We start from the raw sequence: 16980 nt of genomic DNA on the forward strand, positions 1-16980 counted from the left end.
ATAAATATGAGCTTTGCTTCGTTTTCCGATTGCTACGAGCCTAAAGAAGTAACACAATGCGAGCAGACACACCAAAAAGGGCCATATCGCATGTGTTAACGCTGAAAGTTGTGAATGTAAGAGGGTCAAAGTACAGAATGTTACATATACAGTATGTGTGCAGTTGCATATGCATGTTCGTCGACATGACTCGAGTTCAACAAATATAATGTCAAAAATTTGACTCCGTGCCATTTGTTTCAGGCAGTTATTTGGCAGAAGACCAGGGTGTCGGATCACAAAATGGCCTGTATGTCAGTTCTGGGAACAGCCGTTATGGGCAGTATGGTACCTTTTCAACACCACTCTGAGGATCCTGAGGTGAGTTTAAACTTCCTTCTCCCGAACCCACTTAAAGCCTGTCAGTAAAGCGAGCTAAATCCAGATTCGAAAAGGAGGAGACTCTGCAAAAGAGAGCATCATCTCCAGGCTGACATCTGATTAATGCATTTGATTCTATTACTGTCCTTTCTGTAAAATTAATTGGTTTGGTGATTGAAAATCCACTCCAAGAATCATCTAGTGGGGACTCATGTGGCACTGATCAAATGGCAGTAAAAACAGTTGTGATGACAAATGCAGAATTGCTGATTGCTCAGAGCTGTCTAAGATGGGATTCCTGGCCCACAGGCAGGTTGTGCTCTGATTAATATGTAAGCATTTATAGCGTTCTCATCTTCACAGCCTCTTAGCCTTGCACTCTAAAGGATATCCCTTCCATTTCAGTGAGGGGCACCTGAGCAGCCGAAGAAACACCTGCTGAGAGGGCGAGATAGGCAAAATTTCCAGTAAACGTGTCTTTCGAGGAAATACTTCAAAAATTCAGTGCACTTGGCTGTTTTGGCCCCTGTTGAAATTGAGGGAGTTCCTCAGGATATTCTCCTTTATCTGATATTTTCCAGAAGATTTTTTTAGTCTGCTTCCATTTTTGCCAGAGAAATTCATATAAAGGGGTGTCTTGCTGCTGTGATGGTCTTTCAAAGTTACATTTTCCTGTACTTTGTAGTAATAAATCTTGCCCAGTCACTTAGATGAGGTGAACCACCATCTGTGAAGTCACAGTGGGTGTTAAACACTTGCTGTGCTGCACGTAAGTTGTGTCTAATAGCATTACTCGGAATTTAGTACAAAATCTGAATATATATACGCTTGGGGATATTTAGAAGGGACTTGCTTGAAGGAGGCTCTCAGGTTCTCACGTTACCTCTCTGCTGTATCTTGAGGCATCCGTATTCCTTGAATAGAAGTTGGGGAACATTCCAGCTCTCTCTGTCTCTAAATAGTGTGTAAAATACCACGTGCATCGTTTATGGGTGTATCCCCGCGTATTGCTCACGCGCAAATCTGCAGTCAGAAACCATGGACGTTTCTGAATTGAGCAGCCAAACACCGTGAAATGACAGAATTAAGGTTGCCAGTGTAATCCTCCCGTTCTCCCTTGTGTGCAAGAACTGGGACAGGTATTTAATCACAAGGTTTTTCCTTTCTGTTAGGTCCATGCCCCTCTCGGTGCACACACCTGAGAGCAGCTCTGTAATTCTTTTCCTTTCCTGCTTATTTTATTGTGTAGCTTCATACTCCTTTGCTGCAAAGTCTACTCTGAAGACAAGACTCATCTTGCTACAAACAGCTCTCTGTTACTCACTGCAGAGTTAAAACGTGTGATGAGTGAGTTTTTAGAGACTGGCCCTCTTCAAAACGTTTCCATCATGAGCACTGAATGAAACAAGAACAGATTGCAAGCTGACTCCAGAGCATGCAGGAGCTACTTGTAAAATAAAAAGTGACCTGAGAAAATATAATATCTGTGTTTTTCACGTCCCTGCTCTTGTAAATGGATGGGTCTGTTTTGGGTGAAAACTTTCACACAGGAGTTTTTCTGAGTCTCCTCTTTTTCTGGGGAGGTTAAGTTCAGCAGATTGGAAAAAGATAAGTTGTTAAGAAAGAAATTCTGCTGTCTGCTCAACACAGATATAAGATGTGTGTAAGTTTTGGGTTTATTTAAATTGAAATATTAACTTTTAAAGACGTGATCTAATTTAGAAGTAAAGATGCTGTTAGAGTTTCCAGTCTCTGTAATTTTGTCTTTCACATACTTTCGCATGTGAAAGTTATAATTAAGGCTAGTTTTAGAAATTGTTGCTAACTTCTAATGAGCATACTGATACTCTGCATGGCTTTAAATAGTAACAGCAGTCAGCCATTTCTAAATCTGGCTTCTTAAATGAGTTTAGAGACTTTCAGTTTTGCTTTAATGTTGCCTGTATGCAAAAAAAAAAAAATACTGTTTGAAATGAAAGACTCCTGTGAATATTTGGGAATAAGAAAAGGAGCTTGAAGCATAGGGAGGGTGTGCTAAAGTTGCCAAACTAAATCTCAAGGTGCTGCATGTTGGGGTTGGGGTGGTTTTTTTTTTTGATAATCATCCGACAGATATTTGACACCTCTTTAACTTGACCAGTGGTGTTTGGTTCTGTGCGACGTTGCTGACCAGAACACTCCAGCTTTAGCACAGAATGCTTACGACAAGGTCAAGAGGGAATAAGGGAGCGCACGAAGCAGATAGCTGGCGTGACGTAGATGGACAGGGAGGGCAGGCCAAATCCCAGGGATTTTAAATTCCGTTTCAAATGCATAATAATTTGGATTTTAGTGTATGCAAGTGGTTCAGCCAAAATGAGGTCCGATTTCTGCGTTCAGTCATCCACCCTGCTACCAGAACGTTCTCTGAACTTTCCTGTATTTCCAAAATCTCCATCCCAGGGATCCTTCGCTTCTTAGTTTGGGGCGATGTGTGGGGCAGTATGTGGGCTGGCTGGTTGCGCTGATGGATCTTGGCTTTTTGAAAGCCACAGATTGCCTTTTCCGCAGTAAGGTCATTATCTCGAAGCTCTCCTCTCCAAACAGCTGTCGGTTATCACAGAAATTGTGGAAATATAATATCTTTGGGATTTGTGCTTCTTCATTGGATTGAGTTGAAATCGATCCAACGGTTTCCAAATTGCTTGGAGGGAGGTGGGGGGGACGACAGGCAATGCAAGTCATTGGCCTCGTTTTGACCTACCAAAAAAGTTAAGAATCTCGATAGGAAAAAAAATCTTAGAACGTGGAGATGCTCGAATGGCGTGATTTTTTCTGAGGCTCCTTGGCAGGGCCGCGTGCTCACAGGTTCTGCTGCGGCCCGAGAATCGCGGGCACTCAGCGCTCTCGCGAGTCAGATGATTTGGATACAGGTGGCGTAGGTAAATTTAGGTGCCCTGAATTCAGTGCCCTGGGACAGGCTATTTAAGGTGCCCTGCGTGTAGAACACAGCGGGAGGGATTGCGTGGGTTTGGGCTTTCCCCAGAGGGGGGATTTGTTACCGGGCTGGGCGGCCGCGCGTGCCTTTGGCTTGGGCAGGGGTGAAGTTGGGAACCCTCCAGCCTGAAGCTGCCCGGCGTTGTTCTCCACAGCCCTCGGCTGCAGCCAGTGACCTGATGCAACTGGCACTTCAGACGGGTAAATTCCTCAATAAATTGATCAAGGGAAATAGACACACACCCATCCTTCTCAAGGCCATTCATTTATTTATTTACTTACTTATTTAAATAAACTTGGACTCCAGGGCAGTTTCATTTTAATATCTTGTCTCTAAAAAACAAACCAAACTTTTGGGGGGTTCTCTTTAAAAGACTTCTCCACTGTATTTTTGTTATCATTGCAGATAAACCTCTCAGGATTTCTCCCAAAAGCTGAGTCAGACAGTTCTTTGACAAGCCTTTCGAGTTCAGAAAGGAGTTTTGTCTTTATAAATAATCGTCCAGTTCATCCGAAGGAAATACTGAAGGTAACATCCTCTAGCTTTTTATTCAAGGAATAGAATCATGATGGGGAGGTTGGACTAGATGATCTCTAATGTCCCTTCCAGCCTATGCCGTTCTGTGATTCTTTGAGAACAGAAGCACGCACAGCTTTCTTCCCCACATAAAATAACTGGAGTATTACAGGTGCAGATACTAGCATTTAAAACAGAAACCTCTTCCATGAGCGTGATGCTCCTGGTGCCTCCCTTCAGTTCCATTTGCAGGCAGTCACGACCGCAGAGCTGGAGGTTATGTGTATGGCTGTTACCAAAAAATGCAATTTCAGTTACTCTCTTGAGAGACCAGAATAGTTGTGGGGTTTTTTTTTCCTTTCAATTAGCCTGCAGAAATACACCTGTGCAGTTTTCCATACGGGAATTTTATGTAGTTTCTTTTTAAGAGAATTTTTCTGAAAATAAAGCTTTGATTTTTATCCACAAAATTTTGTCCACAGCTTCTTGCTGTGGGCTTATCAAGCCGAGAGGCACGCTTTGCCTTTAAAGCTGTGTATGCATTGGATAAAAATGAAAGTGATAGTGCAGCAGCATTGGCTACAGCTAATCATTGTGTAGGCAGAATTTGATACTCTTGGGTTTCTCACACTGCTGAACCCTGCGGCACCTCTCTCCGAGCAGCCTTGCTCTCTTAATCCTTGCCCTCCCCAGAAGAGAAAATCAAGTTTGTGCCAAAGTGTCCATGTAAGCTTTAAAGCGGAGACAATGAAGGAGTTTTCATCTGGCAAGCAGAGCTCTGTAGGTGTAAAACCTCAACTTGTGTGACAGATAAGCCACCTCCACGCGGCTTTCAATGTGCCTGGTTCTTCTGGGAGCTCAAGGCTTGGCTTGAATCCCATGACAGAGACAGCTTTCATATTTTTATGCTTTCATGTTTTTATTTTTTGTCTCGTTAACGTATTCCTTTCTCCAGTATCTTGAAGGATTCGTGATAATAGAAAGAAATGCAAGAATCTTTATTTGATCCTTCTGGTTAACGAGACCAGAATTCTGAAACAACTAAGTCGTGCTGCAGTCTTTTGGTGGAGCTTTTGAGAGGGTTATAGAGAAAAGAGTAAGGGCAAGCAGAGTTTGAGAAAAGCTGTAAATTTAATAATTGAGTTAATAAAAGAACAGATTAATCCCGTTCTGGGAAAAGGGCAGGTCTGTGGTGCAAACAGACTTTAGTTTCTCTAAAAGAGACAACAGTGTAGTTGCACATTGTAGAAGTAAATTTTCTTTAAAAACCAAATAATAGTATTTCTGTTGATTGAGGAAGTGAGGATTGGAGTTGCAGTCCAACCTGAGTATATCATGAATATGTTAATTCAGCCGGTCAGAGCAGATACCAGTGCTATCTTAGAACTGGTTCCTTTTTTTAAAAAAAAACAATCTAGCTAGGAAGACATGGAAACCACCAATAACTCCCTTTTTGGTGATTATTCCAGCATACATGTACACCCAGGAGCACCTTTTTAGTATTTCTTTAAAAAAAAAAAAAAACACCCACAAACCAATTCCCAACAAACCTGTTATGCTTCTGTAATGTCAAATTTTGTTTCTGTGCCTTTGTGTCTATTTTACTGCCTTTACTGACATGTCTTTATGAAATCAATCTGTAGTTAATTCGACAGTACTACAGCCTGGTGACACACAAGGACTGTGCTCGTTTCTATCCTGTTTGCTTTCTGAATATTACTGTACCTGCCTCGGCCGTGGATGTGAATTTAACACCTGATAAAACTCAAGTTTTGCTGCATGATAAGGTAACTAAGGTTTTAATCTGGTTTTAAGCTGTCAGCCTTTTACTTATATAAGAATAATAATAAGGGCTTCTGGACTACTGAAATGTTTGAAAGTAAACAGTGCCACTGATGTATGTGGTTTTTTTTAGTTACCTGATTGCTTGCCTCTGTCACAGGACTGTTTCGTTGGAAAAGCATTGGACATGCTACGTGGGAGATTATTCAAAATTAATTTCCCAGTTGATTTCAAAGACCAATTTAAGGCTGTCAGATGCGTGCGTGCATCACCTTTGTTTTCAGATGGCTTTACAGTGATAGAAGATAGGGATTTATCATGTGTGTCCCTACATAAATCTCGTGCTTACCTTCATCATTAGACCTTTTAAACATCCTGTACGTTACAGGTGCGGTTTTGGGTTAAAGCAATGTTTTGCCATTATGTGTACAGAGTCTTGCTGATATCACTTGAGTTTGAGGACCTGCTCTGGCAGGGGGAGGTTGCACTAGATGATCCCCAGAGGTTCCCTCCAAGCCCGAACGTTTTGTGATTCTGTGAAATTTCCATAAATTCACTTTTGCTTATTAACACTTCCTATGATAAAACAGTACCACAGAAATTAAAAAGGCTACAAAAGCAAGGTGGGTTATTCAAACCGAATGCAGGCAGTCACACCGGAGCGTCAATCCTCTTCTCCACTCAAAGTTGTTGTATTTGTTTACGTGAATCTTGTAAACGTACTGCCTGTCAAGGGTCACTTTTGATGAAAATGAACCTAGCATTCTTGCATTTGATCAGGTTAAAACTTCCCTTTGGCGTTAGAAAAAGGGTTGCTTTTTATCTTGTTTTGTGGGTTTGGGTTTGTTGGGTTTTTTCATTTTCATCATTTGGTGCAAAGCTGTCTTGGAAGCACGTGCCATGAAAGCGCCTCCACAAACAGGTTTATGTGAAATGGGATGTTGTTGGTGCAACTTTCTTGGCTGTAAGCTTCCAACTTCGCGTTAGGTGGGAAAAGCTTTACCTGGTACTGGTTTAAGCATCCTCTGTCCTGTTACAAAGAAAACGGTTAATGGGTTTTGTGATAAGCAGCGAAGCAGAATAACGATCGCAAAATGTTTGAGGCTGAAGGTGTCCAGCTCAGAGTCTTTCTGAGCATGTGTGAGCAACTCAAATACAATAATCTGTCCAGATTGGTCTGAAAAATAATCTAATCAAGATCACTTTGCTTCTTGTTCTATATCCCCAATATCTATCAGTTACATTTTCACATTTGCTTGTGTGTGTGGCTTCTCTATTTTGTTTTGGTTTCTTTTTTTTCAGGAATCTGTCTTACTTGCTGTTGAAAATGTGCTGAAATCACTGTATGGGCCACTACCTGCTACAGTCCCTGGTGAAAGTAATAAAACAGATGTTACCTCAGAAGACAAGTTTGTTCATAGAACAGAACAAACAGATGTGGCTGTTAATGAAATGGGACCATCTGGAAACGATGATCTCCATGCTCATGCTTCATTCCTTTCATTCAGCAGTGATGTGCAAAACTGTCAAGCAGGAAAAAAAACAGAGATCTGCTTAAATCATCAGACATTTTGCGGTGATAATGTATGTAGTCGCCTGAACAAAAACGAGTTCTCTGAGAGTGATGCCTTTCCAGTCAGTTCCTTAGATTTATTGTGTGAGGAGCAACAGATTGGACAGAATATGACCGATACTGAAAGTGATGGTGTTCTCGTGGACCCCAAGTCTAGGAGACCTGATGAACATCTTTTGAGTTCTGATAATGTAGACGAAATAGAAACGAATGAGGAAGCCTTAGTCCCTAAAGACTTGCCTGAAATCTCTGCTGATAATTGGAGTATGGGAAATGGACTTAAAAACCACCTAGGAGACAACCTGGAACCCGTCAAGATTTTGCTTCCAGAAGCTGGAGGAACAGTTAGTAAGCAAAATGAACAGAGCGATGATCCACACATCTCACATCAAAGCTCAACGAAAAGAAATGTGATAAGCGATAAATTTGGACACGTGAAGGCTTATGACTTAATTAGTAGTAGAATAATAAAGAAACCAAAGTCTGCGATGGGATTTTTCACTCAAGAGTGTCGTCCAAAATTGATAGCTGATAACCCAAAGACTAACATGGAGGACATTCTGCTGGAGATTGAAGAGCAGTGGAAGAATTTGAACAAAGAGGAAAAAAAGAAGTAAGTTTTCAGGCTGTGGCTTGCTTCTAAATATGGTAGTTGCCAGTGAGTCACCTGTAGTGAATTAAAAAAAAAAAAAATCGTAACTTTCCAGTTATTTATGAAAAAAATTAGAGCAGAAAATGATTTATGGCTTTCCAGGATCAGCACCGGTCTTGTGAGTTGTCATCTTTAGCTGCGTGCAGCTGTGTGCTGCTGATTACAGTGATCGTTTCGCCACGGCGCCACACGGCGTTTGGGTAGGGACGGGCTTGCTGAATTGATATTTAGAGATAACAGGCAGGAAGACGTGCTGCTCAAATCCTGCAAACTTGTGTTTTCTGAGAGCTGCCTCTGTGTTGTCACTCCTGCTGCACTGTCAGTGAAAACCAGCGTGGTGATGGATGAGGCACCAGATAATTCCTCCAGAGCTTTTCCGATGAACCGTTCTTTTTTTATTGCTGCAAAGTGAGAAATTCTGTTTCAGGATCTTTAGTACTCGAACATTTGTTAAACTTCTTTCCTCTAAATTTAGTACGTGTACCAACCCAGGCTGCCTCAGAATTGGATTCATAAAACGCAATCAAATGGCACAAAGAATTTCTTTTCCCCCTAAACAGCTATTCCAGTGCTGGTTCAGAGAGTATAGTATGATTTGAAGCTTATTGTTTCAATTAAAACCAAGTATCTTTTTCGATTAAAATCTGACTGTCTTACTTCTGTGTTTTTCTAAAACAAGTTGTCACTGCGTTTTTGAAAACCATCTGCAACTAGGGGAAATATTTTAGCCTAGATTGAGGCAGGGATTAGATTAGTTAAAATATTAGGTATATCTTGTTCTTTATGTGGCACTTATGGTAAAGATGAATTAATTAGAATAACAGGTTTTGGGACATTCTAAGACAGATAATAAAACCAACCAAACAAACAAAAACCTAAAAAAACCCACCTTCTACATCTTTTTTTTGTAACTTTATAAAATTACAGAATGCTGTAGGGCATCACACAAATGGGGAGAGTAGAAGTGGTTCTTCAATAGTTTTACATGTAATGATTTGAATGGGTATTGTGAGTTGTAGCAGAAGGTTTGGGAAATGAGATTTTAGTTCCGAAGAGCAAACTTGCTGGAACTGTTGTGAAAATGTGTTTTCTTCATGTTCTGAAAGCAAGGCAAGGCTGTTAAAGACCACTGAACAGGACATTGTACTAACCAAACAGTGACACTGATGAGAGATGAGGAGAATGGTAAGAATTCTCTCAATAGTTATTGAATTAATATATCTGGGTTTTCCTTGACTTTTTCACTTTGAAAACATCTGCATTGTTCTGAATGACAGCTATTATCAGAGTTAAGCAAAACCTTTTATCGAGGTTCTGATTTATACAAAACTCACTCGGCAAACAACATGCCGCGATGACAAAGGCATACACGTGAGTAGGTAATTTGTCCATTCCTGCATTTGCAGAAATATTAATGTAATAGTAGAAATCTTCTCCAATTATGTGCGTGCTCTTAATGAAGATAAACAAAAGGTTCTGCTGGCTGCTTTGGAAAATGTTAATTTGGTCTGTTTAGCTCTTGAAATTCCATGGTTACTTTCCTGGTACAACTGTTATAAGTGTGCCTACAGATTAACTTTATATTAGTTCAGGAAGGAGACCTGTCTGGTAATGAAGTTTTCCTTTTAGGTAGGATTGAATGCAGTATGCTCCAGTGGGTGATAAAGCGAATGAAATATTTACTGCTAGTTATATCCCTACATTTCAGCTTTGGTGTACCTCTTCTCTGCTTTTAATCTTTCCAAATTGCCTCAGAAAGTAGCAGATAGGAAGAGCTGCGCAGACGTCTTGTTTTCCTCCAAGGCAGCAGTCCAGAACTGTTGTGTGTCTGGCAGAGAACCTGAGTCTTGCCTATCCAGATACCCTGGATAAATTGGGCCACCTAGAGGTAACAGCAAATGTATATCCAACAGGGCAGCCGAAGTGTCACGGTTCTGAGCGCGCTGTACCTCCAACCGCGCGCAGCCTTGCTGGCAAGACCCCGCTTTTCCGGGGCTCCGCTGCTCTGTCCTCCTGCTGTAAAGTCACACGCATGTCTTCCAACGGGTGGGCTTAGCTTCAGCAGCTCGCTCTCTGTGGCTCCTCCAGCAGGTCTAAATGAGTTTAAATTCCTTTTTTGGGAACAGTACAGCCAACAGATGTCTCCCAGTGACACAGGATAGCCTTTTCAAAACAAGACAGCATTTATTACTCAACCGGAATGTAAAATGTTATGGTCTTTAGGTTATAATAGAAGAGGAAAGCTTCCATGCATGTCCACGTTGGCAGCATCGCCTATCCCCCTGCTCCGCAAAGCCAGGATTTAATTTCTTGCGCTTGCTCTGCTCTTACTTAATACACTAAATACACTTAATGTGTCCGGCCTTAATATTTCTTGCATATCAGGCTCAGGTGGGAGTGGGAGAAAACCCCCTAAGTGCCATGGTAATGGCAGCAGTAGTTATCCTGAAGGTGTGGGAAAGGCTCAGTGCTGCACGCACGTTATCGTGGGACCAACAAATTTCCTTGTCAGCACTCTGCAGTAATTCTTTATGTTTGTACCTTCTGAGAAACCCATTTTGAGCTAGCGTGGCCTTTGCTGTCTGTTGACAGGTAGGAGCGTGCACATGGGCAGTCAGTGGGAGTCACTAGGTCGTGCGTGGTAGCTTTTTATTGCCTGATAAACTTCCCGTGCATCTCACGGCTTGTGCAGCTCTTTCACATTGGGGCCAACATGCTTGCTCAGCAATTACAGAAAATGCCATTTTACGGTGTTTTAACCTTTTAGTTAACGTGTTCTCTTTCCTTTGGGTGGGGAGGTCGTTTGGTGGGACCAGCTGGTTGGTGGCCATCCATTGTATCTCTAGCCAGCTCCATTCATATACTGCCACATATTAATCATTAGTAACGTTGTTGCTAATTAGGACCAGTCCTTCCATACTGTTGCTTGTCCCCAGCATCTGTTCAGTCCACACTGTTCACTCAGCTTTAGGCACCCATGCATTGCAGAAGCAAACTGAAAAGCTGATGTGGGAAATTAAAAGGTTGGTTTGTGTTTTGGTTTTTTTTTTTTCCCTTTTCCCTCTTCACAGGGCAGGGAAACACAGGCATAGGATGTAATACTTAATCATGCTGATAGCTCGAGTTAATTTAGGTTCATTATGTGAAGAGACTGATGCTGTGTTACATTCAGAATGGGATGCTTCTATATTCTGGACACTTAAGGATATACACAAGTGGCCATTTCCAGTCAGTTTACTCTAAATAGTTGCACTCAGATCATTTGCCTTATAAGGTCTGAGAGACCTTCTACTGAAAGGTTGTTGCTGTATGCTGAATAATTCATTTGGGTTTAAGGTGCAAGGGGAAAATAATAAATCGTGGTTCTATTCTTCCAGTTAAACCAAAGCTGCCTTTGAAACTAAATTTCGTTCTAGTATTCCATTCCTTCCTCACACCCCGTGTTGCAAATTTTCTTGGCTTTAGGTTTTGGAGCTTCAGGATAGGATCCTGAATTTCCAGTCTTAATTCACAAAGCAGAGAAGAAACAGTTCTTGTAGCACTTTTTGATTATACTTGCCTCTCCGGCAGGATTTTTGAAAATGCAGAAGTGTTCCCTTGCAGTTTGTAAACCTGCTGTTTTCTTTGATTTGGAGCAAATCGCTGATAGTGAGGTATACAAATTTACAAAACCCACTCAATCAAAGCTTGTAAAGCTAGAATTTTCCTGACAGTAGCCTAAAAGGACAGGCAAATTGAACTTTCTTTGGAATTTCGGATTAGTAGTGTGTCACCGTAAGCTCAGCTCTCTTCTAGTTCAGTATTCTCCTGCAGTACAATTGGGTCTACTCAAAACAATATATTTATTGATCTGGTCAAAACTATAAATGTATTTGGGATTTTTAAAAAAAAATTCTGTTCAAGTGATTTTGTCCATTCATTTTAAAGGGAGCAGATGTTTTTTATCTTAACATTTACTCCGTATTTTCTAGGACATGATTTATTGCAAGAAACTGTTTAAGCTGACTTTTTTAGTTAACTAAATATTGGTACCATATGTGAATGCTAGCACATCATAATTAATTGCAAATGGTGACCCTTTTGTTGACCTTAATTTTCCAGCATCCATACACGTAATTGAATCAAACTGTTCCAGCTAGTAGCAATAAATAAATATGACCAGCTAAAATACTTATTTTTAATACTTACATCTGATAGTACTACTTTTTAAAAATTAATATTGAATATTGGACTGGTTTGAATTACCTGCTAGAATTCAGAATATCAAATAAGGGCAAAAGGAGGAGTTAAGCAAATCACTCCTTTGGCCTTCAAAAAAAAGTAAGATTCATTTGCAGTAGGCAAGCGTAAACCTGGCATCTATTAAAGTTTAGCTATCTTCCTGACATTTGTAAACTCATTAAAGATCCATTGCTTTAACCATTTAGACAGCATTTAAGAGTAGTTTGTTGTCGAGTACTTTGAAAAATCGTTGAGTTTGTTAGCTACAGAATTCTGTGATGCTTGTAGCTATTCTATATTCTTACGCTTTTCCTTCTGTGGCTAATTTTAGGCCATTTGACATGGAGTGTACTTCTTCCTAAGACTCAAGCTTTACTTAATATAAAGTTCTTTAGGCTCCAGACTTAGCTAACCGCATGGACTCCCATTGACATCTCTAGAAGCTTAAATGACTTTGTAAATTGGGCTGGACGTGCCAGTGACGAAGCTCCTTCCAAGACTCTATATCTGGTTGCAGATTTGAGTTGAACGCAGTCTTTGGGACCGAGGTCAAAAGCAACTCACCGTAGCTTTTTGCATGATGCTGTCTACTCCTCCCCCTTGAGTAATTCAGGTTTTTCTGGCTGTCACGATGAAGGAAAATTTCCAACTCGTCGTCTTCAAAGGGTAACGTAATACGGGCACGGTCCCTGATGCCCTTCTGTCTCCATCGCATCTCCGTCTCCATCCACATATCGATGTGGCTACTTGAATGACCCATGGAAGTTGTTGTTGTCCGTTGAAAAGGCTACCTTGCCTTTCGTTTCAGTATGCAAGGATTTGGGGGTTAGTTTTGCTTTTTTTATCTAATGATGCTACCGGTTTGTTTTCTCTTTGAAGTTATGAAATAAAAGCTGCGAAAGACCTGGAGCGGTACAACAGAGAGGTCAAGAAAGCGATGGGACAGATGGTGCGCCGACCAGCAAAGGAGGCAGAAAAACAGAAACCCAAGCTGAAGACTTCCCCATCTGACCAGCAGAAGCTTGACAAGATATTCCATGCTCAAACTGAAAAGAAGCGGAAACCTGAACAGCCAACAAAAATTGTGACGGTGCCTTTTTCTCTGAGTTCCTGTAGGCATCAGCTTCAGAGGCACAAGAAGAATTGTTCCAATGAACACGAGCTTTTCCTGATCCGTCGTCAGAGTTTTCCTGATGTCTGGGTATTTGCTACTGAAAACAAGCTCATGTTGCTGAATCCATATAGATTGGAAGAAGCCCTGCTATGCAGAAGATTACTCGTGAATCATAAGCTTCCAGTAGAGAAACTGGACAAGCCCGTTGTGTTAACAGACAGGTATAGTACAACTGAGCAAAAATGTGGATGATATTTCAAGTATCATTTGATAATTACTTATAGTAAACTCTGCTAAGGCCCTGCTTGCTAATTCTGTGATAATTTGTGCATTCGTTTATCTGCAAGAACAGGTTTTTATGTTTTGTATAGTTTTATTTCATAGTAATGAGCAGGCCTGGCCATACTCCATGAAATAAATTCAGGGAATGGCTGATGTAATTATTATTATAACGTGCCTAAACTTGGTCACTCTTTAAAGATATGTGAATAGTTGTGATTTTGTTTCTTTAAACAAGTTGCTTTTTCATAATGCTTTTAAAAAATCTCAATCACTCATCAGTAGCTGCCTCTTTCTGTATTTGTCTGTTTTAATTTTCACATTAAGGGTTTTGGTTTTTAACTCTTTGGGGATTTTCTTTTTTTCTTCAGCCTTGTCGGTGGATCTCAGTATATGGCTGCTCTTTGTAAAATGCAGAAGGATCACCAGAGTTTCAATGGATCAAGTTATTTGTCAGATCCAAGGCTTGTAGCAAACGGATTCCAGATAAAACTGATAGAAGGTGTGATGGTTTTAAAATCTTTGTCATACTGGGGCTTGTTTCTTCTGATTGAATGATTTAGATGCTAATGCAGATCACGTTACTTTGCATCAGCTTATCATTTAAAGCTCTAATATCCTGCTTTCTTTAACATTGAGATTACTTGGCAAAGAATGTAATCTTCTGCGTAGACCACTGAGTGACAGAAACTGATAACTGAACAGAAAACTTCCATAGCATTTCAAAGAATGCTCTGAAATCTACATTTTCTGGACTTGTTTTTGCTGCTTTTCTCAAAATGCTGTATGTTGATACCCTGTAATTGCCATTCTGAGAGAATTTAGATGAAAGCGATGAGAATTCCCTTGCCCTGGATATGTCAATATCCTGTAATTGCCATTCTGAGAGAATTCAGATGAAAGCGATGAGAATTCCCTTGCCCTGGCAGCTTCTTCCAAGGTGATAATTACTTGTGGAAGCTTCTGTGAGTATGTGCTTTAGGTGACCACCCCTCTGCTGTTGAGCAGTTGAGGACCTGGATGTGGTTATTGACTGACTTTCCTGTCAGGGTTATAACACAGAGCCCAAAGAGGCCAGGAAAAAAGGTGGCAGAACCACCTTTCAGTGGAGTTTGATCTTTTTTTTGAGCCAGCCTGCTTCTCTACATTGATCACAGAATAAATCTGTTTCGTGTAAGATCCTTTGGCCTTATCAGGAGTGATCAAATGTTTGTACGATTTAAGGGATGCAGCTGGAAACCCCGAGACAGCCCGCCCAGCGTTGGTTCTGCAGATCAGGATTTCTGTAGCCAGAATTCCAAGGAAAGCAAGTGTCTTTGGGGGTAGTACCTAGCTGACAGCTCAGATAAAAGATGCTATAAGAGCTGTTAGAAATGCTATAGCTTCATGTGTTACAGATCCCCACATATGTACAGCGATGACAGATCTACTGTAACATATGGGATCTTTTAAGGCTGGGGGCAAAAAGGAGATGTAGAGCAACTCCTTCACTCACAGCCTGGCTGTTTTCTTCCCTGAATCATGTACAGCAAAAGCAGGAAAACTTCTTTCTGACTGGCTGTCATGGGTTAAGATTAGGTAAACAGAACTGGGTTTTTAGCTCAACACAGGACACTGGCTAACTCCCTACATGGACAGCAAAACCTTGGTAGAAGAGGTATTCCCTGTAATAATCTTGGAGTGAATGATTGGGGGAGTAAAGTGCCTATTGTAAAGGCAGCTCATAAAAGATTTATTCAGTTAAGCAAATCAAAAGCTGAGGAGCTCTGTGATAGATTTCTAGACCAATAGGGGAGAAAGAGATTATTGCTTAGCCCTTGTGCTCACATAACTTCTTTTTTTCACCTCCTGATATGGTAATCTGGATGTAATGTAAACTGGATGTGCATAAATTGAATGTGAAAATTTGAAGACAGTTTCTAGGCAACAGTGAAGGAGAGTTGTTGACCAACCTTGTGGAGATGGGAAACTAGTTTTAAGATCTCTTAATTAGTTTAAGAGCAGAGTTGTGCAATGTAACAGCAAGGGACATAATAACCGAGAAGCAGTAACCGTTTCTAACCCTGTGTTCCTGAGTGTTTGAAATTAGGGAAATGAAGTCTTATGAGGAAACTCTTCTCATTTGGTTTATGGTTAGTGAGAGTGAAAGTGCTTCATATGCACTGTACAGGTTGATGAACTGTGGTCAGGGACTTGATCAGAACCGTACGGCTGGCCCTTATGAAGAATGGGAATTACATTTTAACTACTTGAATGAAACGTTACTAACATCTGAAGCTTGGCAGTCACGTTTATAAGCCTCTGCTGATGACATTAGAGCAGTTGGGGCCTCTGTTGTCGAGAGAGCATACCGTCGTGGATGAAGATAGAAATACCAGCAAACAAATGAAATTTATCCTGACAGACCTGAGGATTTTTGATTAATACTCCATCAGCCTCATCTTTTTCTTTTTTTCCTTAAGCTCATCCCTGAGGTATGCTCTCTTCACTACCTTCTGCAAATACTTCTTACAGCTGATATTTAAGAAACACAGGTGTTTATTAATAACATGCCTTATGTGTTCCTCCATGGGAGTTCCACTATGCAGTTTGATGTTCTTTAATTTATGGATTCTCTTTGTATAATCTTTACAGAAAGTGACCTGCACACCAAGAGTGACCTGTCCCGCTTACACAAATGTGCACTTAACCCACAGTAGCTGGAGAGTTTCCTCTTAGCAGCATCCGTGGGAAAACACCTGAACCCCGTTCCCTGTGCGTCTACCTTTGTACTTCATTTTTTCCCAACTTTTTTAGTCAGTTGGGTCAGTCCTAGTATTTGCTGTTTCTCAGCTCAACTATCAATTCCTACTTACTGTCGAGGTCTATATTCGAAGGTCTGTCCTTCCCTTTGGGACTTCAACCCTGACATGGTCATATGAGATGTCACTTTCTGAGTGCTAGTTGATCCTTTATTAATAGCCACTAGTGCAGGGCTTCCTTTTTCACCCTAGGTTAAGAGTTTTATTTTCTGTAGTAGAAAATTTCCTTTTTTCTGGCAGGCACATCCTCTTGTATGTCACAAGCAAAAGTTCCTTTCCTTACCTTTGAATTTGAGTGTGAAATCGGTGTTTCTGGTAATTTCTTCCTTTCTGTCAATCCTTGTGAGTAAGTCTGACATCTCCTCCTATTAGTTCTAAGATACCTTCCAAAACAAGAACAAAGGAACCTTAGCTGCTCTAATTCGATTTTTGGCTGCAGAAGGAGAGGCTTTCCATGACCCACGGTGATCTCTGAAGAGGACTGTCAATCTGGTAGCTTCCACTGATTATTTGCCTAAACCTCCACATACGTTCTGCCAGAGGAGAAGGACCATGGGTACCTTTATCAAATACCGAGTCTACTCATAATACTCCAATACTAATGTGGAACGCAAGACCTTTTGCTTTGGTATTGAACACCTCACCAGGACTGTTTCCAAGATGAGTTGAATATAGGATGATAGATTTTTATTTTTTTCCCCCCTC

At 40.8% G+C, this 16980-nt stretch overlaps 1 protein-coding gene across 2 annotated transcripts in view; it reads left to right on the top strand.

Moving 5' to 3' along the window:
- PMS1 (PMS1 postmeiotic segregation increased 1 (S. cerevisiae)) overlaps positions 1–16980 on the top strand; it is a 40526-nt gene that overhangs the window by 17049 nt on the left and 6497 nt on the right. The window contains exons 5-10 of one of the 2 annotated variants that reach the window (XM_009874186.1): positions 244–360; positions 3743–3865; positions 5497–5640; positions 6938–7821; positions 12961–13416; positions 13846–13976. In XM_009874186.1, coding sequence (XP_009872488.1) covers positions 244–360; positions 3743–3865; positions 5497–5640; positions 6938–7821; positions 12961–13416; positions 13846–13976 — 1855 coding nt within the window. The remainder of the gene's footprint in view (positions 1–243; positions 361–3742; positions 3866–5496; positions 5641–6937; positions 7822–12960; positions 13417–13845; positions 13977–16980) is intronic. The other variant, XM_009874188.1, reaches the window with a different exon arrangement.

This window comes from Apaloderma vittatum, unplaced genomic scaffold, assembly GCF_000703405.1.
Source record: "Apaloderma vittatum isolate BGI_N311 unplaced genomic scaffold, ASM70340v1 scaffold318, whole genome shotgun sequence".
In the NCBI taxonomy this organism is placed as follows: Eukaryota; Metazoa; Chordata; class Aves; order Trogoniformes; family Trogonidae; genus Apaloderma; species Apaloderma vittatum.